We start from the raw sequence: 25,481 nt of genomic DNA, 5'->3' as shown, positions 1-25,481 counted from the left end.
TGTGCCCAAGTTTTACTTACTGGTGATGTGATACAGTTCAGATATTTGTGCATGCTGGCTGCTAGATACAACTTGGACATTGATTGCTTTGGTGTAGTTACAGATTTTTTGTAACATGACTTGAAAGAACAATTCTATGTTAAAATTCCCATGGTTGATTATATAATGAAAATAATAAAAGACAAAAATATTAAAAGACTTAAGAAAGCAGTCTGATTGCTAGAAAATCAAATTGGATAAAGCTCTAGTAAGTTTAAATTCCAGCAGGTCTACAGCTGACTCCTGCATTTATCAGAAAAATCAAGCAAGAGACATATTCATCAATTAAGTTTAGATAGATAAAATACTGATTTTTTTATGTAACATTCAGAAGAAAGAAAAAAAGAGAGGAAAAAATAAGGAACAATTTGAACTAAAGAACTTTGGAGAAGTATATAATTGCCTGGGGATCCGAGTAAAGAGCACCTGCAGATGTGGACTTGTATGAATGGACCAGTCCCATTATACAGGGTCAGCACAAAGTCTTGACCTGATTTTAACAATTTATTACAGAATAACCGTTTGACATAATAATTTACATTTGATGCCGTTACATAGGTTAGTGTTACTGTGCTCCCTCGGTAGCTCGGAGAATATCAAGATGGTACTCTAGTTCCCGCCAGGTGTTTTGTAACATGTGTTCTGTCACAGTACCCACAACAGCTTGTATCCTAGCCTTCAGCTCGCTGATATCAACCACTGGTGTGAGGAAGACTCTGTCTTTGATATAGCCCCAGAAAAAAAGTCAAGGGGCTTAATGTCTGGAGAGCGGGATGGTCAGGGTGTTGGACTGTTCCTTCCAATCCACCAATCTGGAAATGTTTCATCCAGGAAATCACGCACTATCAAAGCCCAGTGAGGGGGTTGGGGGGGAGGGGGTGCTCCATCTTGCTGGAAAATTATCCATGGTTGATATTCTTCTAACTGTGGGGCAATGAACTGTTGCAAAACATCTAAGCAAATGTTAGTGGTAATGGATTTTTCCATGAAGAAAAATGGTCCAAAAACCATGTTATACATGAGGCTGCACCAAACATTCACTTTTCCACTGTCTCGCTGTAACTGTACAGTAGCATGTGGAGACTCTGAACCCCATATACGGACATTATGCCTATTTACCATTCCACTGACATTAAAGGCAAATCATTTGGTTGCAAGGCCGCACAATTTGCACTTTGTAAGCATGCAACCTAAGCCTTTCATGAAGAGTCTTCACCACACTTGCTTGCGGTATTTGAAGTTCACATGTTTCTTGACGAGTTGATTTAGATGGACGCCGTTGAAATGGTTACCAAACACGATCAACAGTTGCATCACTTACACGAGGCCTGCCACTTTGAGGACGATCTTCAATGCTGCCTGTTTCTTTGCATACTGTCGCTTTATTGATTTAATGTCAGGAGGGCTGTGTCTATAAGAAGCCTGAAATTTATGCTGAACACTGATGGGCGATTTTGTTTCATGAAACCAAAGCACACATTGCACTTTCTCCTGCTTCGACGCCATTTCACCAGCAACTAACGTGACCTAACAGACCACGTCGGTGTTGTGGAGCATTAGCACATCTATTGGTACAACAACTAGTGAGACTAACCTATGTAATGCCATCAGATGTGACTTATTATGTCAAGCGGTTATTCTGTTATAAATTTTTACAATCTGGGCAAGTCTTTGTGCTCACCCTGTATAAATCAGTAACATAGTACTCATTGTTATATTGTCTTACTTTCCTCTAAGCAAAGAAGTATGTATAACTATAAATAGAAAGCAACAGTTTATGTTACTGACCCATAAGGCAGTGAAATACCACTTTTAGCCTTGGCACATTTCATTTTAACTATACCAGTGCTGTCTACAAGGACTACCAACATATCCTTGACTTACCACTCCCTGTGATAGCAGTATGCTGGGATGGAGCAAGTTATACAGTTCATCTAAATATCATTCCATACTGTGTAGGTTCATGGCAAAAGGCCAACTAGGAGCGTATGATAATTGAAGGAAAGTAAAGAAATCCAGAAATGCAAAGAGACTATGTAGTTACTGGTCATGCTCACATGTTTACTGCAAATCCATGAAACATTTTATCCCAACAATAGATTGAGATGATCCGAAGCAGCAACAGAGTAAGCTCTTGATTTATAAATTCTGTGTCCCCTTTTCTGATCTCAGATTTATAGCAATGTATAAAACACAAGTTTTAGGAAGAGAACTTTTAAAGCTCAATAACTGTCAATGAGATGATAATAGACTGTGGCGCCGATGAGATCGACACCAACATCGATATGTGTTCGTCTTTGAACTCTGAGCATTGTCTTTGGTTTCTTCCACCATGTTTAGTTCTTTGTGAGCCTTGCATGTGTTTAGGTGAATAAATGAACTACTGCTAAATGGGGGTTGTTTGGTGTAACCAACCCGAACTTCCCCTCACTGGTGACCCCGAGTTGTAACATCTTCTGTTTTCACCATTTTACTGTGTCCGCGACCTCTGCCTCGGTTATTTTCGCATGTATTACATCGACACAACATTCGAACAATGACTTCGGCCCAGTGCCTAACGCCGGACTTTGTGATCGACATGCATCGTGTTGTGGGCGATGTACACCCACGAGGACTGCAACACGATGCCTCTCACTCGACAATTACGTCGATTTCGCCAGATGTTTTCGAGCCTGCAACAATAACTGAGGTTAGGAGTGCACATGACTCTGGCTATCAAACGCCTTTGTTCCCGCCACATGTGCCCTCCCTCATCGACTGTGCAGTTACCTCTCATGGATCTCTGTGAAGTGCGGGACCAATGCCGATTCCTGCAAATGGTTCGTTGGACAACCTACTATCGCCAGGACAACGATTTGCCATGCCGCAATTCATGCATTACCATGCAGATACCTGCCACATGGCTGGAACTGCTTCATTCACAGGTCTACCTCCTCAGCATCCGACCAAGCTCGCGCATGCCTCGGTTCAGCATCAGCACAGTCGTTCCTGCTTCGATACCTCGGCCTGCAACAGGAACAATAACTTGTTACCTGTGCCTGACCTCCACCTCTGTCCCACTGCTATGCCTCAGTGTTTTGTGCCACGACATTCACCTTATCCGCACACCATTTTGAGTGGAGTGACTATGAACAGTGAACATTCACACATTCTGTCCCATGTTCGACATTTCCCACACTGTGCTTTCTGGACAACCCGCACCTCTGCAGCCTCCCTGCAACACAAGTGGCCCTGGCTCTGATCATATGTCAAGCTATCCACGGACTAACATGCATTCTCAAACTTTGAACTTTTTCTCACCTGTCGCCCCTGTGCCAGCTCCAGTCGAGCTTCCGCTACTGTTCTCGGCACATCTCGGTGCCTCATCCACGTCCGTCTTCCGTGACGCATCAATCTGAACACACCCGCAACGTGTTGACCTTCCGCAACCGCAATCAACATATTACAGTGTCTCACCTGCATCAGCCTTCCGCGTCGCGACAGATCGCGCTCAACCACAACATGTCACCTTCACACTGCCACCTGAACAACCGTCATTGCCACATCCCCTGGAGGCACACTCTCCTGGAATACTACAGCAACAGCAGCTCGATTCAAGCAGTGCCTCGCCGAACTCAACTCAAGCTGTTCTTCCGAACATTCTACAACGCTTACCAACGCTGCCGCCGTTTAATCCTGACAGAGCAACAACCTAATTCAAAATTGTGGATGAAGTGTTCGACCATTACAAACTTGACGACTCAACCAGGTTTCTGTGCCTCATCACCCACCTGCACGACCAGGAGGACTTGATTGCCAACCTGGTCGACGCCCCGGACTCATCTACCCGGTACACTCTAGCCAAAAAGGCAGTTCTACGTCAGCTTGCACGCTCAACTGAGGCAGCAATACGGCAAGTGCTCCACGTCGAGCAACTAGGCAACGGCAAACCTTCCCAGCTCTGGAGACGGCTACGTGCCCTGGTCAGCGCCGATCTATTCTCTGATACAGCTCTCCCCACCATCTGGTCAGATAAACTATCTCCTCACATCCACTTTGCTCTGCCCCCCCTCCCAGTGCTCCATTCTGTCTGGGAACAACTGGATAATTGTCGACGACTTTACATTAAAGACATTTAGTCGGGCTACCTTTTCCTAGTGGACACAGGCGCCGATGTTTCACTGCTCCCTACATCCTTAGCACCGTCGAACATCTGCCCTCATCATACTTCAGTGCAAGCCGTGAATTCAACTAAACTACGATGCTCCGGTTCAACTTCCCACGTCGTCTCACTCTCCGAAAACTGCAAACTCGAGTGGACTTTTTTAGTGTGCGAAATTGACGAACCTATACTAGGCATTGACTTCTTGCAACACCACAAACTTTCACCAGACCTAGTGTGAAACACCATGTTTCATCATCCGTCCAAGACTCACTTCCCCTGTGCTCTGTCAAGCAAACCCCCACCCCCTGTGACACATCGGTCCAGGTTCATCTCATCCGTACATGCTCGTCTCTGTCGATGATGTTACAAGAAATCACGCACAATTGCCTTGTCGAGCTTGAACAAGTCGCTCACCTACGCAAGGAAAACTTCAAGCTCTCCCTCTGGCTCCATGAAACACAGCTCCAGCTCTCCGTTGCAGCAAAGGAATTACAGACACTACAGCAAGGACAAAGTAATGTCAGTAAGTGCGCTGAATCTGCTTGCAGTCTCAGCAATCGAGCCTCCATGTGTTTACCTCCTGTTACCCCTCACAACTGTACTATCAAGACTGCCATAACATGTACTGACAGTTCTGCAGTGCCACACTCTCCTAACACGGCAGTGGTTGACACTCGGCCAGACACAAGTGTGCATGCGCGACGAGCATCATGTGTTCCCGAACTGATGGCTCCTACCATGCCCCTCATGTACAGCACCTCAAACTATGCAACTTCGGCTCTTGCGTGACGCCGTGCGACCACCACTGACAACACAAACAGTCCACTCGCGCCAAGCGTTTCACCCGTGACCGTGCTGCCACAGGCCGTGCCCTCGGACAATGGACTCACTAACGGCTCACGAACTCTACCGAGCTCACCCGACTCCAGTGCCACTGCTTCGGGCCGGCGGCCATCTTGTCGCGTTGACTCCTGGGACTCTTTGCCACCTCGGCTCCCTTCGGTTCCGCCAAGTGGCTCCAAACGCCACGACCATGCCTGGCCTGCCCCACCCACCACACATTGTAAACAAACCGCCTCCTGTGCCGCCAGAAACATTTCTGTCATCACCAGTGGCACATTTCACAAGCTTTGTCTCACGCCAGGTCCCCCAATCTCCAGTAAACCATGTCGGCTTTGTCCCGAGCGCCTCTCCGACCTTAAAAATCAGATTTCTGAACTACTAAGCTCCGGCATCATTGAACCCTCTGCCAGTAGCTGGTCTATGCCCATACATATGACACCCAAGAAAGATGGGTCCTGGCGCATGTGCGGAGACCACCGTCAACTAAACGCACGAACAATTATGGACACCTACCCCGTACCCAACATTGCTGACTTTACCAGTTCCCTCGCAGGTGCGACCATGTTCTTGGTCATTGATTGCAAACGGGCCTACCACCAGATCCCCATGGCACCTGAAGACATTGAGAAGACAGCAATCACCACCCCGATCAGGTTATTTCAGTTTTGATTCATGCCCTTCGTTCTGAAAAACGCAACCCAGACCTGGCAATGCTTCATCAATGAAGTGCTATTCGACCTAAAATTCTGCTTTGCATATCTTAATGACATTCTTGTGTTCAGCTCCTCCGTCGAGGACAACATTCGACATGTGCAAACTGTTATGAACACTCTCACGGCAGCAGGCATCGAGACCAACCAGGACAAATTGCAGTTGCATCAACCCACTGTCACTTTTCTTGGTTTTCAGGTCTCTGCCGACGGCATTTCACCGCCCCCTGAGAAAGTACAAACAATACTAAACCTACCCAGACCTTCGTCATTCAAAGAACTCCGGCGCTTTCTGGGGACAGTTAATTATTATTGTCGACATTTACCTCAGTCTGCGGAGATTCAGGCTCCACTGACGGATGCCTTGGGAGGCACTGACACTTCTGGATCTCGGTCCGTTCCATGGACCCCTGCTATGACTGACTCTTTCACTGCTCTCAAAAATCTTCTTGCCGAGGCTTGCACCATTGTGCATCCTCATTCCAATGCGCAGCTTTTCATCACCACAGACGTGAGCGATACTGCTGTCGGCGCTGTTCTCAGCCAGACAATCGACGGCCAAACTTCGCCCCTGCATTTCTTTTCGTGCAAGCTCACCAATGCACAACAGAAATATTCCGCATTTGACAAGGAGTTGCTCACGGTCTATGAAGCGATCAAGCATTTAAAGACTGACGTTGAGGGACGCCATTTCTATGTTTTAACGGACCACAAACACCTGGCTGCGGCCATTACAAACCCGGCAGCTGACCCACCTCCTTGCCGCTTCAGTTACATGGACTTCATATCTCAGTTCACCACCAATGCCAGACACATAAAGGGTGCTGACAATATAGTTGCTGATTTCCTTTCATGAGTTGACGCCGTCCATTCGCTGTTAGACCTCTCTGAACTGCCTAACCTCCAACCCGCCGACGAGGAAACACAAAACCTGATTTCAGACTCTACTTCTTCACTACACTTTGTCCGCACCACCTTCTCTGGCATTTCTGGTGAGATCTGGTGCGATGACAGTATGGGCACGTTACGCCCCCTCATCCCAACCACGTTCCGTCAAGCTGTCTTCAACACTTTGCATAATTTAGCCCACCCCAGTGTTCGTGCATCCGCCCGCCTCATAGCGGAGCGCTTTGTGTGGAGAAATGTCAACAAGGACTGCCAGCAATGGGCACGCTCCTGCGTCATGTGCCAACACTGCAAAGTACACAAGCACACTTCACCCCCCCCCCCCCCCTCCCCCGGCTGCTTTTCGATCCCTCCTGGGCGTTTCCAGCATATTCATATTGACATTGTCAGCCCTCTCTCCCCATCTAATGGCTTTCGTTATGTTCTCTCGTCTATCGACTGAACAACTTGCTGGGTCGAGGCTGTCCCCCTCCCCAATATTATGGCAGAAACTGTTGCTCGAGCTTTCGTCGAGTCATGGATATCGTGTTTCGGATGTCCAGCTATCATCACGACTGACCAAGGCAGACAATTTGAGTCGGCCCTGTTCAACAAGATTTGTAACATTTGCGGCATCCGGCACATCCATACCACTGCATATCATCTACAAAGTAACGGGCTAGTCGAGCGCTGGCACCAGACTTTCAAGGCAGCTCTTCAATGTTACGACTCTGCATGGACAGAGGCCCTTCCCCTTGTACTACTCAGCATTCGTGCGATCTATAAGGAAGACCTCAAAGGCACAATAGCCGAGTTCGTATACAGCCAGAGCATTGTTCTCCCTGGCGAACTTGTGAGCCCTTCCACTTCTCTCCCTCAGTCTGACTTACCTTCCTCCATGGACCGCGTCAGACGCCACTTCATCAGCCTCCATATCCCTCTGCCTGCCAGCCATTCCTGCCCTAAGGTTCACATTCCGAAATCTCTGGACAATTGCAAGTACGTCATGCTTCGAGATGACACTGTCCATGCTCCGCTCCAACCTCCATATACTGGCCCGTATTGAGTTCTCTGGTGCTCAGCCAACACCTATGACATCAAGATGAAAGATTCAGCTGTTACAGTCTCTCTCAACAGACTTAAGCCTGCTCATGTCGAGCCTCCTTCTACTCCCCTTCAGGCCGCGACCACGACACTCACTGTCGTGGCTCACAACGCTCCGACCATTCCCTCCATGTTGGACTTACACACTCGATCGAGTGACTTCCAGCTCCAATCATCGAGCTCTCCTCTGACCTCGCCCTCTACTCCGGTCTCACGCACTCCTTCGAGTGATCACAGGCTCCCCACGTTGGGCTTACCTATGACCACGCCCTCGCCGCCGGGCTCTTTGCCGGTCCCTTTGACCTCTCCACCAATGCCTGCCTCGCCCTGTCAAGGTTTCTCATGCCCCCCCCATCTTGAACGTGCCCTCACTCGAGGTGTTTGTGCCTGTCCTCCTGGACATAATTCATGACATCTCAATTATACTGTGCAATTATACACTGTTCGTCATGTGTTTCTCTTCATCAAGTGATCATGACACAACCTCCGCCATTCCCTGCCACCTGGTGAAATGTGTTCTCCTCCCACCCGATCTCGACCTGGACATGCTTTGTGTGTTCGCCACGCCCACCGGAGACATCGTCATCATCGCTCCATTCCACCTGCAAACCGCCGGCCTACCTGTCGCCGCACGCCCAGTATGACACCCAGCTTGCTTCAACGACTTCCAGGTTTGGTGGCCGAACCTTCCTTCATGACATCTACCCACACAGCTCCCCGAAGACGCTGTCGAACTGACCATGGTCCAGCTGCCCCCCTGTCGACACCTTAGTCAGCCCCCCCTCTGCCTCTCAAGAGTACTCCGTTCTGCGGGGGGGGGGGGGGGGGGGGCGGGGGGGGGGGGGGGGAGTTATGTGGCGCTGATGAGGTCGACACCAGCATCAATATGCATTCATCTTTGAACTCTGAGCATTGTCTTTGGCTCCTTCTGCCATGTTTAGTTCTTTGTGAGCCTTGCATGTGTTTAGGTGAATAAATGAACTACTGCTAAATGGGGGTTGTTTGGTGTAACTAACCCGAACTTCCCCCTCAAGACAATGCCTGATGTTAGGACATTCCCAGCATCAATATGTAGCTGTTTCAGCCACAATGTGGATGAATGGGTACAGCTTTTAAATCCATCTTTTCTCAAATATTATTGCAGAATTTACTCCAATGAGTCTAATTATTATAACCAGCACCCACCACAAGATTGAATTCAGCCTGGTAACATTGCAGTCATGTGACATAATAAGGAAAGTGTATAAACAGAGCAGAGATGAGTGGAGATTCATTCTAGTGATGATACATGTTGCAAATTGGAAAATCTGTTCACATAAATGACTTCAACACATCAGTGACTTTGACAAAGAGTAGATTGTTGTGCACCAGCACCAGGGAATAAGCATTTCAGTAACGATGAAGCTGATCACCTGTTCGCTTTTTATTTTATTTATTTATTCTGTGTAATCTGATGGTACACAGTATGTTGCAGATGTCAGAAAATATCAGTTAACATTATCAACATACAGGGTGTTACAAAAAGGTACGGCCAAACTTTCAGGAAACATTCCTCACACACAAATAAAGAAAAGATGTTATGTGGGCATGTGTCCGGAAACGCTTAATTTCCATGTTAGAGCTCATTTTAGTTTCGTCAGTATGTACTGTACTTCCTCGATTCACCGCCAGTTGGACCAATTGAAGGAAGGTAATGTTGACTTCGGTGCTTGTGTTGACATGCAACTCATTTCTCTACCGTACTAGCATCAAGCACATCAGTACGTAGCATCAACAGGTTTGTGTTCATCACGAATGTGGTTTTGCAATCAGTGCAATGTTTACAAATGCGGAGTTGGCAGATGCCCATTTGATGTATGGATTAGCACGGGGCAATAGCCGTGGTGCGGTACGTTTGTATCAAGACAGATTTCCAGAATGAAGGTGTCCCGACAGGAAGACGTTTGAAGCAATTGATCGGCGTCTTAGGGAGCACGGAACATTCCAGCCTATGACTCGCGACTGGGGAAGACCTAGAATGACAAGGACACCTGCAATGGATGAGGCAATTCTCGTGCAGTTGACGATAACCCTAATGTCAGCATCAGAGAATTTGATGTTGTACAAGGTAACGTTGACCATGTCACTGTATGGAGAGTGCTACGGGAGAACCAGTTGTTTCCGTACCATGTACAGCGTGTGCAGGCACTATCAGCAGCTGATTGTCCTCCACGGGTGCACTTCTGCGAATGGTTCATTCAACAATGTGTCAATCCTCATTTCAGTGCAAATGTTCTCTTTACGGATGAGGCTTCATTCCAACTTGATCAAATTGTAAATTTTCACAGTCAACATGTGTGGGCTGACGAGAATCTGCATGCAATTGTGAAATCACATTATCAACACAGGTTTTCTGTGAACGTTTGGGCAGGCATTGTTGGTGATGTCTTGATTGGGCCTCATGTTCTTCCACCTACGCTCAATGGAGCATGTTATCATGATTTCATACAGGATACTCTACCTGTGCTGCTAGAACATGTGCCTTTACAAGCACGACACAGCATGTGGTTCATGCAGGATGGAGCTCCTGCACATTTCAGTTGAAGTGTTCGTACGCTTCTCAACAACAGATTTGGTGACCAATGGATAGGTAGAGGCGGACCAATTCCATGGCCTCCATGCTCTCCTGACCTCAACCCTCTTGTGTTTCATTTAAGGGGGCATTTGAAAGCTCTTGTCTACGCAACCCCGGTACCAAATGTAGAGACTTTTTGTGCTCGTATTGTGGATGGCTGTGATACAATACGCCATTCTCCAGGGCTGCATCAGCGCATCAGGGATTCCATGCGACGGAGGGTGGATGCATGTATCCTCGCTAACGGAGGACATTTTGAACATTTCCTGTAACAAAGTGTTTGAAGTCACGCTGGTACGTTCTGTTGCTGTGTGTTTCCATTCCATGATTAATGTGATTTGAAGAGAAGTAATAAAATGAGCTCTAACATGGAAAGTATGCGTTTCCGGACACATGTGCCCATAACATATTTTGTTTCTTTGTGTGTGAGGAATGTTTCCTGAAAGTTTGGCCGTACCTTTTTGTAACACCCTGTATATTAACATAGGCCTATAGTATCCTAATGTATTATATTGCTCAATGTTTTCAATTTAACACAAATAGCAAGATTACTGTTCTAAGTATTCATTTACAGAGTAAAAACAGTGACACAACAAATATGACTTCACGGCTTTGTTAAATTTTATGTTGTCTTCGATGGACTTAATACTAGTGGGAAGATTGTTGAACAGTTGGAGGCCCATGTTGAAAGCTCCCTTTTTAAACAGTTAAGTGTTTGTACTTATAACATACAGATTTGTGTTTTTCCTGGTGTAGTGTTCATGTATTTCATTATTTTTTACGACTCTGGGGTCAGTTGGCACTATGAGGTTTCTGAAAAATTTTAGAGTCTCGAGAATGTAGAGGCAAGGCAGTGTGTGGAAAGTGATTGAAGATTGGTGAAACCGTGAGTAGGTGACAAGGTGTGCAACCTCCTCATCTTGTAACAGCATGTGAAGACCAGAGACATACGTGCTGTAAAGCAGGATAGGCAGCAATGTGCGGGAGATTTGATGACTGTTAACAGTGCAGGTGCAGGCACAAATGTTTTAGAGCACTCAGGTGCTCATGGTTGAATATGGTTCCCCACAGCAGACGACCACTGTGTTCATGTCCCAATGGCATCATTAATTATGATCACAGTGGACACGGGGTCATTGAGATGGGGCTGTGAACCATTGGAAACATGTCAAATAGTCAGATGAATCACATCTGTTATTACACCCGGTCAGTAGTTGTTTTTGGAAATGCCATCACCCAGGCATAAGGCCGCTTGATACGTGGACTGTGCTACAGGTGCATGCTGGTGGGGGGTCATATTACGTTAGGTGTGGGATACGGCTGGACTTCCATGGAACATGTGGTAGTAATTGCTTGATATGTGGGTAAACATTGTTATGGAGCTCCTGAATTCCTTTCTGCTTGAATTCTTTGGCAATGTGATTGTTCCAACATAATAACTATCCATGTCACAAGGCCAGTGGTTCGAGGAACATGTTTGTGAACTTGTGTTGATGTCTTGCCCACCAAATTCACCTGATTTGGATCCACTGGAACACAACTGTGACACTACTGGGCACCTACTCTGCTCCCACAAACCACTAGACCATAATTTATGGAAATTGTGTGACCTGTGTATAGACATGTACCTCCACAAACCTACCAAGGACCTGCCAAATCCATGCCATGTAGAGTTGTTGTTGCTGTATTGTGTTCCAAATGTGGAGCAACACACTATTAAACATATGGTTGTAATGTTTTGGCTCATTGATGTGTGTTGCTTAAGAAATATTAATTGTGAGAGGTTTTGTGGTATTATTCCTTATTTCCTTAGAGCAATGATTCATGTTGCTTAAATCAGAAATAGTAATTCTGGATTTCTTACTCCAACTTTCTTACATCCTGTTTATTGTGCCTTTAATTGCACTAAATTTACTTCATCATTGCTGTTAGCTTCCAATTTATTCTCTGTGTACTTGCCTCCCCCCCAGAGAAATGAAATTATTATTTTTCTCTCAAAGGTAATGATTTTGATATGTCCTGTATACATCTAGAAACTGAGGAATTTGATTAACATCATGGACACTACCAACGTAGATGTCACAGGCTCTTAGTCATAGCAAGTTATGCATTACTTAACTTGCTCTTTATTGTTGTTTGAGTGTACAGGTTAAGTTTCTGTGATTTACTTCCCTTTTGTTAATTTATACCTTGACTTGTTCCACATCTCTTGAAGGGAAGATCTCTTTCTTGATGGGGTGCACAGAACATTATGTTGAATGAATGAATATTTTGTGCAGTCCCATAGTAGGTAATTATATGAGCCCATGTTCATGTAAAAGAACTTGCTCTAATTCTAACAACAATTTATCACTGGTCACTGGAGCAATATGGAGTTTCAAGTGATTGGAAAAAGGAAAGGATCATTTCTATTTTCAAGAAGGGTCACAGGACAAATGCACATAATTAAAGGGCAATATCAGTCACATCAGTCTGTTGTAGAAATGTGTATTATTGTCCCTGACTACTAACCAAAACATCTTAGGTCCTGTATTAAGTCCCAACTACTGCTTAGCTTTTGCTAGAAATTTATCGTCAATTATGGGCAGAGACTTCCAGCATTGGGAGTCATCCTCATTCTGCCAAGTGCCTTGTCACATGGGGTGGAGGTGTGGGTGGAGATGTTACTATGCCTTCTTTGGGGTGGCAGTTCTGCCTCTTGAGACAGAAGAATCAACAATAATGAATGGGATCTATATCTGTAATGTGCAAGCCACTATATGCTGTGTAGTGAAGTTTCCTTTGTATACCACTGTCACTATCCTCATTTCCTGTTTCAGTTCCAAATGATACACAGGAAAAATGATTATTGATTTGCCTCTATGTGATCTTCAATCCCTCTAATTTTACCTTCATTGTCTTTTTGTGGGATATATGTAGGAGGAAACAGTTACTTGTTGACTCTTCTAGGAATATATATTTTACAATTTGAACTGTGAACCTTATGTGGTTGTAGCATCTGCCAGTGATGTTGCATGAGAATTTGCATCATGCTTTTGCACTTACTAAGTGAACATAGGACGAAATGATTGGTCTTTTTTGGATTGTCTCTGTTTCCTCTATCAATCTTGTGGGTTTCAGACTGACTATCAATACTTGTGTTTTCACCGAACGACAGTTTTGTAAGCTACCTTCTTCATAGGTGAACTACATTTTGTGAGGATTCTTCCAGTGACTTTCACCTTGGCATCTACCTTTCATACAGTTAGGTTTATATGACCCTTCCACTTTAACTTGCTCTGTACTCTCAGATATTTAATGGACATGACTGCTTCCAGTGATTGCTAGGCAACCGTGTAATCAAACAGTAATGGGTATCTCTATCTATTTATATGCAATATGAGGTCTGTTCGAAAAATTTTTTTTTGTACACATATCATTTACTTATTGTGCATGGTCTCCTTTGAAATACTCTCCTCCATGATTGATACACTGCTCCCAATGTCATTTCCACTTCCCAGAAGCAGTCTTGGTATGTATCTTGCTGGATCACACAAAGTGCCGTCTGTGTTTTCCTTTTATCTCTTCTATCATCCAAATCAGTGGGGTTTTCAACTTTAGAAGAAGTCCCCAGTGACCAGGTCTGAAGAGTATGGTGGATGAGGCAGCACAGTGATTTCGTTTTCTGTGCAATAATCATGCACCAACAGGGATGGATGTGTGGATGCGTTATTGTTGAGCAATAGCCATGAATTGTCTTGCCATATTTCAGGCAGTTTTCTTCTCACATTTTCTTGTAGGTGTCGCAACACATTCCGATAGTACCATCGATTAACAGTTTGTTCCTGTGGCACTAATTCATGATGAACTAATCCTTCAAAGTCAAAGAAAACTATCAGCATGACTTTAACATTTGACCTGACATTACGAGCTTTTTTTGGCCTTGGAGAACTGTGTGAACCATTCATAACATCGAGTATGGATTAAGCACTCATCACCATAGGCTTCCTTCATCAATTAGTGTGTCTCTGTAAAGATTTTCTTGAATTTCATGCAAAATTTAATACAGACGCATTGCTCCTCTAACTCTACGATGTCGAAATTTGCAAACTGTGTGACACAATGTTCTACTCAATACAGCACTGAACAATAACTGACAGACATACAACAATGGAACTTCTAACAATTACACACTATACTCAGGCATGTGCAGGAAGCCAACCGCATTTCGCTCCAACACACCATTGGCATGAAATTACGAATGCTGCAGAATTTTTTGAACAGACCTCATATGCTACATTTCTTCATGTTGAGGGTCAACTGCCTATCCCTTTATGAATGACCTATCTGCATTTCACTACAATTTTCATGCATTGTGTGTTCTATGTATGCGCAGCAGTAGTGTGCACGTACAACTGCACGGAGGAGGAGGAGGAGGTTAGTGTTTAACGTCCCGTCGACAACGAGGTCATTAGAGACGGAGCGCAAGCTCAGGTGAGGGAAGGATGGGGAAAGAATTCGGCCGTGCCCTTTCAAAGGAACCATCCCGGCATTTGCCTGGAACGATTTAGGGAAATCATGGAAAACCTAAATCAGGATGGCTGGAGACAGGATTGAACCGTCGTCCTCCCGAATGCGAGTCCACAACTGCATGGAACTTCAGATGTTATCCACTAGGTCATTTGCTTGTTTCATGAACAGTAATGGTCCTACAACACTCCCTTGGGATACACCCCAAGCTATTTTTATGTCTGTAGATTTTCCTCTGTTAAGAATGACTCAACATGTTCTATTTTTAATTGCATAAGGAAGCAGAAGTTAATGGAAACCACTACACTGAAGATACACAATGCGTATCACCAGGATATGTAGTCTGTAATGGAAAAAAGAGTTACGATGATTTCTTCATTTGAAAAATATTTCAGATTATTTCCCCATTCAGATATTGAGACAGGGGAATGTCAGAATTGTTATTGGAGTTGGGTAGCTAGGAAATCTGAAAAGAAAAATGCAAAGGCTTAATCTGGATATAACGAGAGTCACTGAAGCGGAGTGAGTTATTGTGAACAGTTCAGTGACAGGACTATTCTCATCAGAATCAAGAGCAAAGCAATCCGAACAACAACAGTTCAAGTATACATGCTGATGGTACAAGCAGATGATGAAACACAGAGAGGGCATATGAAGGTGTTTGATGCGTAACTCAGTATGTACCTGTAAAGGGGGAGAAAAATCTTATAATTGTGGAGTGCTATAGTAGGGGAAGAAGTAGAAGACAGAGTTACAGGACAATACAGACCCAGTACTAGAAATGTTGAAGGAGAAATACTCTCTGAGTTCTGCAATAAGTTTCATTTAGCAGAGGCAAACACACTATTCAGGACTCACAGAAGGAGAAGGTATACTTGGAAAAGGCCAGGAGACACAGGAAGGTACCAGCTGGATTGCATCAAGGTCAGACAGTGGCTCTGAAATCAGCTATTGGATGGTAAGCTGCACCCAGTTTTAGCCACAGACTCAGATCACTGTTTAAGAACTTGATGAAGAGCTGGTTGAAGTTTAAGAGAATCATTGGAAAGACTCAATGCATAAAGAAGTAGGAGAGTAAGGTACTGAGGAATCAAGAAGTGCATTTGAAGTTCTCTGAGGCTGTAGGTATTGTAATGAGTAACACAGTCCCAGTTCAGTTGAAGAGGAATGGCCGGCCATTGTGGCTGAGTGGTTCTAGGTGCTTCAGTCTGGAACCCACTTCCTCCAATACTCCAATACCTATTTGCTAATTCCTTGTTGCTTTAGAATGTACCCTGTCAACCAGCCCCTTCTGTTAGGTGAGTTATGCCATAGATTTCATTTTTCCTCAGTTAGAGTCAGTTCCTCCTCAATAGTTATGTGATGTACCTGTCACTTCAGTATTATTCTATAGCACCTCGTTTAGAAAGTTTGTATTCTCTTCTCATTTGAACTGCTTATCTTTCCATTTTTACTTCCTTAAAGGCTACTCTCCAGACAAATGCTTTCAGGAAAGATTCCTGACACTTTAGGTTTATATTCAGCATTAACAAATTTCTTTTTTTTTTCAGAAATTCTGTCTTTGCTACAGCCAGTCTGTATTTTGTAATCACTCTATTTTAGTCACCATCAGTTTTTTGCTACCTAAATAGCAAAACTTCTCTACTACATTTAGTTTTTATTTCCTGATGTAATATCCTCAGCCTCAGCAGATTAAATTCAATGTACTCTTTTACCTTTATTTTACTTTTTTCATGCTCCTCTTGTAACCTCTTTTCAAGATATTATCCATTCCTTTCAACTGATCTTCTAAGTCGTTTTCTGCCTCTGACAGAATTACAATGTCATCTGCAAACCTCAAAATATTAATTTCTTCTTCCTGAACTTCAATTACTTCTACAAATTTTTGTTTGGTTTCCTTTACAGCTTGCTCAGTGTCGGACTGAATAACATTGGCAATAGACTACAACCCTGCCTGTCTCTCTTCTCAACTACTACTTCTCTTTTACATCCTTTTAACTGTTATAAATGCATTATGATTTTTACACAAGTGTAGATAATCTGCTTCCTGCATTTTATCTCTACTACCTTCAGAATTTCAAAGAGTTGTTTACGGATCTTTACCTATTAAACTGATGGTTTGGTAATATACACACCTGTGAGCACCCTCTTTATTTGGAATTGGAGTTATTACAGTCTTCTTGAAACCTGACAGTATTTCATCTGTGGCATATATCTTGCATACATGTGGAATAATCTTGCATGCTGGCTCTCTCAAGTATCTCAGTAATTCTTAGGGAATGTCATCCACTACAGGAGCTTTGTTTGTTTAGACTCAAATCTTTCAGTCTGGTGTCAAATTCTTCCCAGATCTCCAATCTCATCTTCATCTATTTCATCTACCCTTTCTGTAATATTCTCTTCATGTTCATCTCCCACTTAGAGCCCCTTTATATATTTCTTCCAATTTTCAGCTGTCCTTCTTTTCTTAGTACTAACTTGCCATGCATGCTTTTAATATTCAAACAGTTGCTTATTTTTCCACAGATGTTTCTTTAATCATCGTACAGACAGTGCTATCTTCCCACAAGTTATAAGAGCTTCTACAGCCTTGCATTTGTCTTCTAGCCATTTCTGTTTACCCATTTTACAGTTTCTGCCGCTCTCATTTTTAGTCACCTGTATACACTTTCACCTGCTTTATTTTCTGCACTTGTATCAGACAAATTCGATGTCTCCTGTGTTCACCAAGAATTTCTACTCGTCACTGTCTTTTTCCCTACTGGTATTTCATTCTCTGCTGTCTTTGCTATTTAATCTTTCAAAGCTACCCATTCATCTTCTATTGTATTCTCTTTCCCAGTTTCAATCAGACATTGCCTAATAATTTCCCCCAGTCTGCTTTTCCTACTTTTTTTATACTCTTGCTTTTCCTACTATTGAATTCCACTGCCCCATCACAATTAAATTCTCATTTTCTTTAACTAAATGAATAATTTTTTAAAATTCCATCATACATTCTTTCAATCTATTCATCACCTAAGGGTATTTTTGGTACATAAACTTATATTTCTGTGGCAGGTATTGGCTTTTTGTGTATGTCTTGGTTTTCCTAAATGTTCACTGTGTTTTTCATAGTAGCTGACCTATATTTTTATTTTCTTATTTATTATAAGACCTGCTCCTGCATTATGCCTGTTTGATTTTGTGTTGATGATCTTGTACTGACCTGACCAGAAGTCTTGTTCTCTCTGCCACCACACTTCACTAATTCCTACTATATCTAACATTAACCTATTAATTTTCCTTTTAAAATTACAAAACTTTCATACCCTATTAAGGGATCTAAAATTAAAAGCTCTGACCTGTAGAATACCAGTTTCATATGTGCTGATTATTTTACCCTCCTGAGTCCCCAGCTGCAGACCTGAACTGACTTGGGTGAGGGGCGGGGGGATTTTACCTCCAGAATATTTTACCCAAGAGGATGTGACCATCATATAACCATACAGAAGAGCTGCATGGTCTCAGGAAAACAGCAGCTGTAGCTTCCCCTCCTTTTCAACCATTCCCTGTACTAGAAAAGTAAGGCCCTGTTGACTACATTGCAAGCCCAAATCAGTCAATCGTCCAACTATTGCCCGTGCAACTACTGGAAACTCTACTGCCTCTCCTCAGGAACCACATCTTTGTTTGGCATCCACACCGATACCACTCCATTGTGGTTGCACTTTTTTTGAGTCCCAAGTATTCTGATGGGGTTTTGCTGCAGCCTGACAAGAATCCCTTTCCTGTGCCAACCTCTTCATATCCTCAATTATTTGCTGGATGTATTCCAATCTCTTATCTTCCTTTACAGTTTTTACTCTCTACAGTTCCCTCTAGTACCATGGAAGTTATTCCCTGATGTCTTAACAGATGCCCTACCACCTATCCCTTTGTCTTGTCAGTGTTTTCCATATATTCCTTTCCTTGCTAATACTCTAGAGAACCACCTCATTTCTTACCTTATCAGTCCATCTAATTTTCAACATTCTTTGGTAACAACACATCTCAATGGCTTCAGTTCTCTTCTTTTTTGGTTTCCCCACAGTCCATGTTTCACTACCATAATATTCTGTGCTCCAAAGGTACGTTCTCAGAAATTTCTTCCTCAAATTAAGGCCTTTGTTTGATACTAGTAGACTTCTCTTGACCAGAAATGCCCTTTTTGCCATTGCTAATCTGCTTTTTATGTCCTCCTTGCTCCAACTGCCATGGGTTATTTTGCTACCTAGGTTGCAGAATTCTTTAACTGCATCTACTTCAAGATCACCAATCCTGATGCTGAGTTTCTCACTGTTCTCATTTTTGCTACTTCTGATTAGTTGCATCTTTCTTTGATTTACTCTCAGTCCATATCCTGTACACATTAGACTGTTCATTCCATTCAGCAGATCCTGTAATTCTTCTTCACTTTCACTGAGAATAGTAATGTCTTCAGCAAATCTTATCATTGATATCCATTCACATTCAGTTTTAATCTCATTCCTCGACATATAGATTGAACAGCAGGGGCAAAAGACTACAACTATTACATTCTTTTTAATCTGTGCACTTGGTTCTTCATCTTCAATTCCTATTGTTCCCTCATGGTTCTTGGATATATTGTACACTACCTGTCTTTCCCTATAATGTAGCCCTATTTTTCTCAGGATTTTAAACATCTTGCACCATTCTACATTACTGAATGCTTTTTCCAGGTTGACAAGTACTATGAACATGTATTGATTTTTCTGTAGTATTGCTTCCATTATCAACTGCAATGTCAGAATTGCCTCTCTGGTGCCTTTACATTTCGTAAAACCAAACTGATCATAATTTAACACATCCTAAATTTTCTTTTCCATTCTTCTGTATATTTTTCTTGTCAGAAATTTAGATACATGAGCAGTTAAGCTGATTGTGTGATAATTCTCATGGTTGTTGGCTCTTGCAACCTTTGTAATTGTGTGGATGATGTTCTTCCGACAGTCAGATGGCTTACCACAAGACTCATACATTGTACACCTCAATGTGAATAGTCATTTTGTTGCCACTTCCCCCAATGATCCTAGAAATTCTGATAGCATGTTATTTATCCCTTCTGCCTTATTCAGTCCTAAATCTCCTAAAGCTCTTTTAAATCATGAATCTGATACTGGATCCCCTATCTCTTCTATATTGTCTACTGTTCCTTCTTCTATCACATCATCAGACATGCCTTCCCCCTCATAGAAGCCTTCAATTTACTCTTTCCATCCATCAACTCTCTCCTCTACATTTAAAAATGAAATTCCCACTGCACTCTTAACGTTACTACCCTGCTTTTACTTTCACCGAAGGTTGTTATGACTTTTCTGTATGCTGAGTCAGTCCTTCTGACAGTCATTTCTTTTTCAGTTTCTTCACATTTTTCATGCAGGCATTTCACATTAGCTTCCCTGCACTCCTTATTTATTTCATTCCTAAGTGACTTATGTTTCTGTGTTCCTGAATTTTCCTGAAATTTTTGTGCTTCCTCCTTTAATCGATCAGCAGAAGTATTTCTTCAGTTATCAAAGGTTTCTTCACAGTTACCTTCTTTGTACCTGTATTTTTCTTTCCATCTTCTGTGATTACCCTTTTTAATGATGTCCATTCCTCTTCAATGGAACTGCCTACTGAGCTACTCCTTATTGCAGTTTCTATAGCCTGGGAGAACTTCAAGCATTTCTCTTCACTCCTTAGTGCTTCTGTATCTCACTTCTTTGTGCATTGATTTTTTCCTGACCAATCTCTTAACCTTCAACCTGCTTTTCATCTCTACTAATCTGCATTCTAAATCTGTATCTGCACCTACAGTACAGCTATCTGTACTGCTCAGGCAATCGAGCCATCCCATCTTGGTAGGGTCCATGATTCATGGGGGAAAAGAAGTGTAACTGCAAAGAAATCATGAGTAACAGAAGAAATAATTCCACTAAACTTATAAAAAATCTACTCATCAGGTGGTGGTAGGAGAGCCCATACACATAGAAGTCAGGGAAATTTGCAAGCTGTCGGAGCCAGTGGCCCCTTCTTCTGGCTGATGGGAAGAAAGTGGAAGGAAGAGGGATGAAGAAAAAGGATTTGTGAGATTTAGGAAATGGGGAGAATTTGAAAAAGTCATTCAGAACCTTGGGTCAAGTGAGAATTATTGGACTTGGTGGAGTCAATTTCGTGCTTTAACAGTGTTGGTATGAAAATTAAAAGATCTTGAAGTTGCCAGAAATGGTAATCTCTTGCTGATGTTGCTCTTCTCAGGCCTTATCCTGATTTCTCTACATAACCACCAATTTTCCTCTATTTTCTTATGGTTCAGGAAATTGTGGAAGATTTAGTTCTTAACACTTGTACAACTTAATGCATACCATCTTCCACAAATACAGCAACTTTTGGTGCATCTCAGGGGTTAACGGCATGTTTTCCCAACAAAGCTGATTATGATAGTCACAGAAAGATCCTACAAACACAAGTGATTGGAAGAGGGACAGTCAAAGTACAACAATAAGTACTACAAGAGCAGGAAAACATTTTTGCCTCACATTCAGTAATGTGAGTTTCTGGTTGTGGGGAAAAACAAAGCTAGTGCAATAAACAATCAACACTTCATTGTTTGCTCACAGAACAATGCCAATAACATACCCCATCTAAAAATATAGAATAATGTGCTACACTTTGATTAAATAGATAATTGCACATCGTTTATTACATGTTGTGTTTTTGTGCTGGTCAGCAAAAATTATTTGGTGGAAAATGTTGGAAGATCCATGAGGTATTTATGGGTGATGCTGCTATATATAAAAAATGTGGGGGGACCTACAGAGGATCAATGCTTAATACAGGAACTAATGGTTGATCCTCAACATGAATAAATATGACATATTGTGCATAAACACATAGCAAGACTCATTTCATTATTGATGATATGTCACTGGAAAAAGCACAAGTCATAAAATATCAAGGAGTACTGTTTGGAATGATCTGATGTGAAATAATTACACAAAACAACTAGTTTTAGGAAAAGCATGCTGAGATTCACTGGAAAAAACCTAAGGAAATGTAATTCACCTCTGAAAAGAATAAACTTGCAAAACACTCATTCTATCAATTCTGTATTATTGCTTATCAGTTTTGGGCCCTGAACAAGTGGGATTAACCAAAGAAATAGAATCTCCAAAGAAGTGTCCTGTATTTCATCAGTATTTGATTTAGTGAGCATGAGACCAGCACAAGGGTATACTGACAGTCATTCTTCCCGCACACCATTCATGAACAAAGTGGGAAAAGGGGAAATAATGGTTCTGGCAGTATCATCCATCATGTACAAATAGAATATTGTTTGTAGTCCAGATGATACATGACCTCTCAAATATGCTGATATTACAAGGCACCAGTGAGTAATATCTTAACCTTCACTGTACAATTTGAATCAGCACTATAAGAACAACAGTAAGATCATTGTATGTAGAAACTATGAAACTGGATTTCCATCAGATAACAGAAACTTGAGCTAGTTAGAATCATACGACACTGAGTTTCTATCAGATAACAGAAACTTCAGTTAGCTAGAATCAATCTTAAGTTTGAAATGCACTACAGAGTTATGCTGAAGATATAACTCGCAGTTGCTTAGTGGGAATTATCTTGCTGCTTCAAATTTCTGTATTAGCTTTAATTTATCAGAGGAATCATTATTACTTTAGTTGTAATGCTCACATAGTCCTTCATTCATTGTGTTTAAAAGTTGTTTAACGGCACAGAGCATAACATCTAAGCTGAAGTTAGAAATAAAAGAGTTACAAAGACCAAATGATATCATTGATAGTATGCCTCATGCGAGGGCATGCCAGAAGTGGTACAGCATTGTTTATGCAGTGAATGTGAGATAACAGGATCCTGAAGTGTCAGTTTTGCACCCATCCGTGTCCCTAATATTTGTGTATGATCTTCTGCTAAACACATATCAGTCAGAGTTAGTTCATTTTCTCAAAAGCCAACAACTTTTCTCTCTTTTGATGCTTTTCATTCTCTCCATCACCATAAACTGTTCCTTTACCTCTCCCTTTTTGCCATCTATATATTTCCTCTGAAGAACGAGTCACTTGAAATTTACATCAGCTCAAAATCTAATGTCTGGCTTTCTTTTCTGTTCAACAATGTAAAGAAAAGGTAGACTGCTACTTACCATAAAGATGACACATTAAGTTGCAGACAGGCACAATTAAAAGACACTTACACATTAGCTTTTGGCCACAATGTTCATCATAAAAAGAAAGAGAAGCACACACACATTCATTCATACAAGCAAGCACATAAGCGCACCTCATGCACACGACTACAATCTTCGACATCTTAGACCAGAACGCAGGTGTCATATGGAATGAAAGCAGCAAGCTGGAGGGCGATGGGGAAGGGAAAAGGATAGCAGTGTATGGGTGAGGGGCAGACAAGAGTAGCACTGTCTGGTGGAGCATGCACTGGCTCGACTGCCAACAGGTGCAATGTCAGAAGGCTGATGAGCAGGGAGGTGGGTGGGTGGGGGGCAAGTATGGAGCAAAAAAGGAGAGGGTTGGGAACAGATGGATGGGTGCATTGGCAGAAAGCAGCACAGAAAGAGGGTAAGAGAAGAGAATAGGGAGGAGGTGGTAGGACAGAGAAGGTGGAAACTGTTGAGTGGAGGGTGTGGGAACAGTATGTTGCTGTAGGCTGAGGCCTCTCAACCTATGGTAACTTTCTGTTCCTACACCCTCCACCCAACAATTTCCAGCCCCTTTGTCCTATCACCTCCTTTTTATTCTCATCTCCCAACTTCTATGTTTGCTGCCCTGCGCCAATGCATGTTCTGATCTTTTCCCATTCCTCTCCTTTTTCACTCTGTGTCCCCCCCCCCCCCCCCCCATCTCCCCCCTGAATGTCCTCACCACCTCCTTGCCCTCAGCTGTGCCAGACCAGACAGTATTGCTCTTCTTCTCTTCACCCCCCCCGTACACTGCTACTCCTTTCTTTTCCCTCCCCCTCCAGATTACTACTTCCATTCCATGTGACAATTGCATACTTGTCCAAGCCACTGGAGATGGCAGCCATGTGGATGTAAGGCATGCTTGTTTGTGTAAATGAATGTATGTGTGCTTCCCTTTCTTATTCTGATGAAGGTTGTGGCCGAAAGCTAATGTGTAAGTGTCTCTTAATTGTGCCTGTCTGCAACTTAATGTGTCATCTTTACGGAAGTAGCAATCTCTCTTTTCATTACATTATTGGTATTCCAACCTGGAGTTTCCATTGTTATCTTTTCCGTTTGTGAGATTGTACAGTTTTGCTGATGGCTCGTACATAGTAAATACATCTTACTGTGTGTCATCCAGTCTCAAGCTGTTTATTAAACTTCTGAATTTTCAAGAAATTATCTCCAAGTCTTATAAAATACTGGATGAAGCCAAAAAAAGCCATAAATTCTTGAATGACAGGTTTAGAGAAAGTTGTGTACTGTCTCTCACATGGGCTATTAAAACTTATGTTAATAAAATGACATGTTTGCTGTGTATTTTTTTAAAACTTTGATTACATTTTGAGATTTACTAGAAAGCTCAGCTAATCAAAACCAGAGATGGAGAACAGGAAATACATAAAGCTTATCTTTATGATGCATACTAGTTCTAACAGCAAACCTAGAGTATCATCATATGCAAAGTAAGTGATTGCATGTGTGTGTATACTTGCTCATGCTCCCTGTACAACTATCATGTCTCTTATTTGTTGTCTTTGTTTTTTAATACTTTATTTCAACAGTTTCCCAATACTACATCTAAAAGTATTTATTTAAATTCTCTCATTTCAGTCTTCATTTCCAGTCAGAAAAGCATATGGAAAGGTTATATTTAATGCTGTATTTCTTTGTTGCAGTGGTGCCATGAAATGGCAGAAGTTCATATAATTGGACAAATTGTTGGAGCAAGTCATTTTCCAAAGCATAGTTTATTCTGCAAATGGCAAATACATTATGGTAAGACAGTGTGTAATTAGACTTTATTTAATTACTTTTAATTGCATTTTGGTGTTGCTGTTTTAGTAAACCTCGTTTCTTATATGTTTTATCGATGTGAACAGCAACAGCACTCTCCATTCAATACAGAAGGTGATATGTTAGAAATATAGATTACATACCAATGGAATTAACTTATTTAATGCTTTAAAATTCAGCCTCATGTAATGCATAAATGAAGACTAATGTGAATGAAAATATGCTAAAAATGTAGCCCGCAAGCTGTAGGTGGTTGCTCTACAGGTCTCCTGTATCAACTATTGAAATAGCAGAATGCTTCAGAGGACCAGACCAGGAATCAAGCAAAAGCAAGTTATTTTGTCCAGCCATTGGCCAAAAGCAGTACATTTACCATAGTTGTAGTTCTCTTACATCCACACTCTTTTACCACTCTTGCTATGACCTAAATATTCCTTACTGCTCTTGCAAGATCATGCACACAAGAAAGAATTGTTGGGGGAAGAGCACATCTAACTTCTTGCAGCACGGTAAATAACTTTCCAGCCAATTAACAGTACACAAAATGTGTTAAAGCATTGATGTTACTTGATCTTGATATGTCTCTCTTGGTAC

At 42.3% G+C, this 25,481-nt stretch overlaps 1 protein-coding gene across 2 annotated transcripts in view; it reads left to right on the top strand.

Moving 5' to 3' along the window:
* Nucleotides 1-25,481, top strand: part of LOC124794695 (B9 domain-containing protein 2) — a 71,876-nt gene that overhangs the window by 18,481 nt on the left and 27,914 nt on the right. For both annotated transcript variants that reach the window (XM_047258256.1, XM_047258257.1), the window contains exon 2: nucleotides 24,770-24,869. In XM_047258256.1, the coding sequence (XP_047114212.1) occupies nucleotides 24,782-24,869 (88 nt within the window). In that variant the 5' untranslated portion in view covers nucleotides 24,770-24,781. The remainder of the gene's footprint in view (nucleotides 1-24,769; nucleotides 24,870-25,481) is intronic.

Source organism: Schistocerca piceifrons, chromosome 4 (assembly GCF_021461385.2).
Source record: "Schistocerca piceifrons isolate TAMUIC-IGC-003096 chromosome 4, iqSchPice1.1, whole genome shotgun sequence".
Lineage (NCBI taxonomy): Eukaryota > Metazoa > Arthropoda > Insecta > Orthoptera > Acrididae > Schistocerca > Schistocerca piceifrons.
The sequence above is the reverse complement of the archived record's forward strand: the minus strand, read 5'-3'. Positions and strand labels throughout refer to the sequence as shown.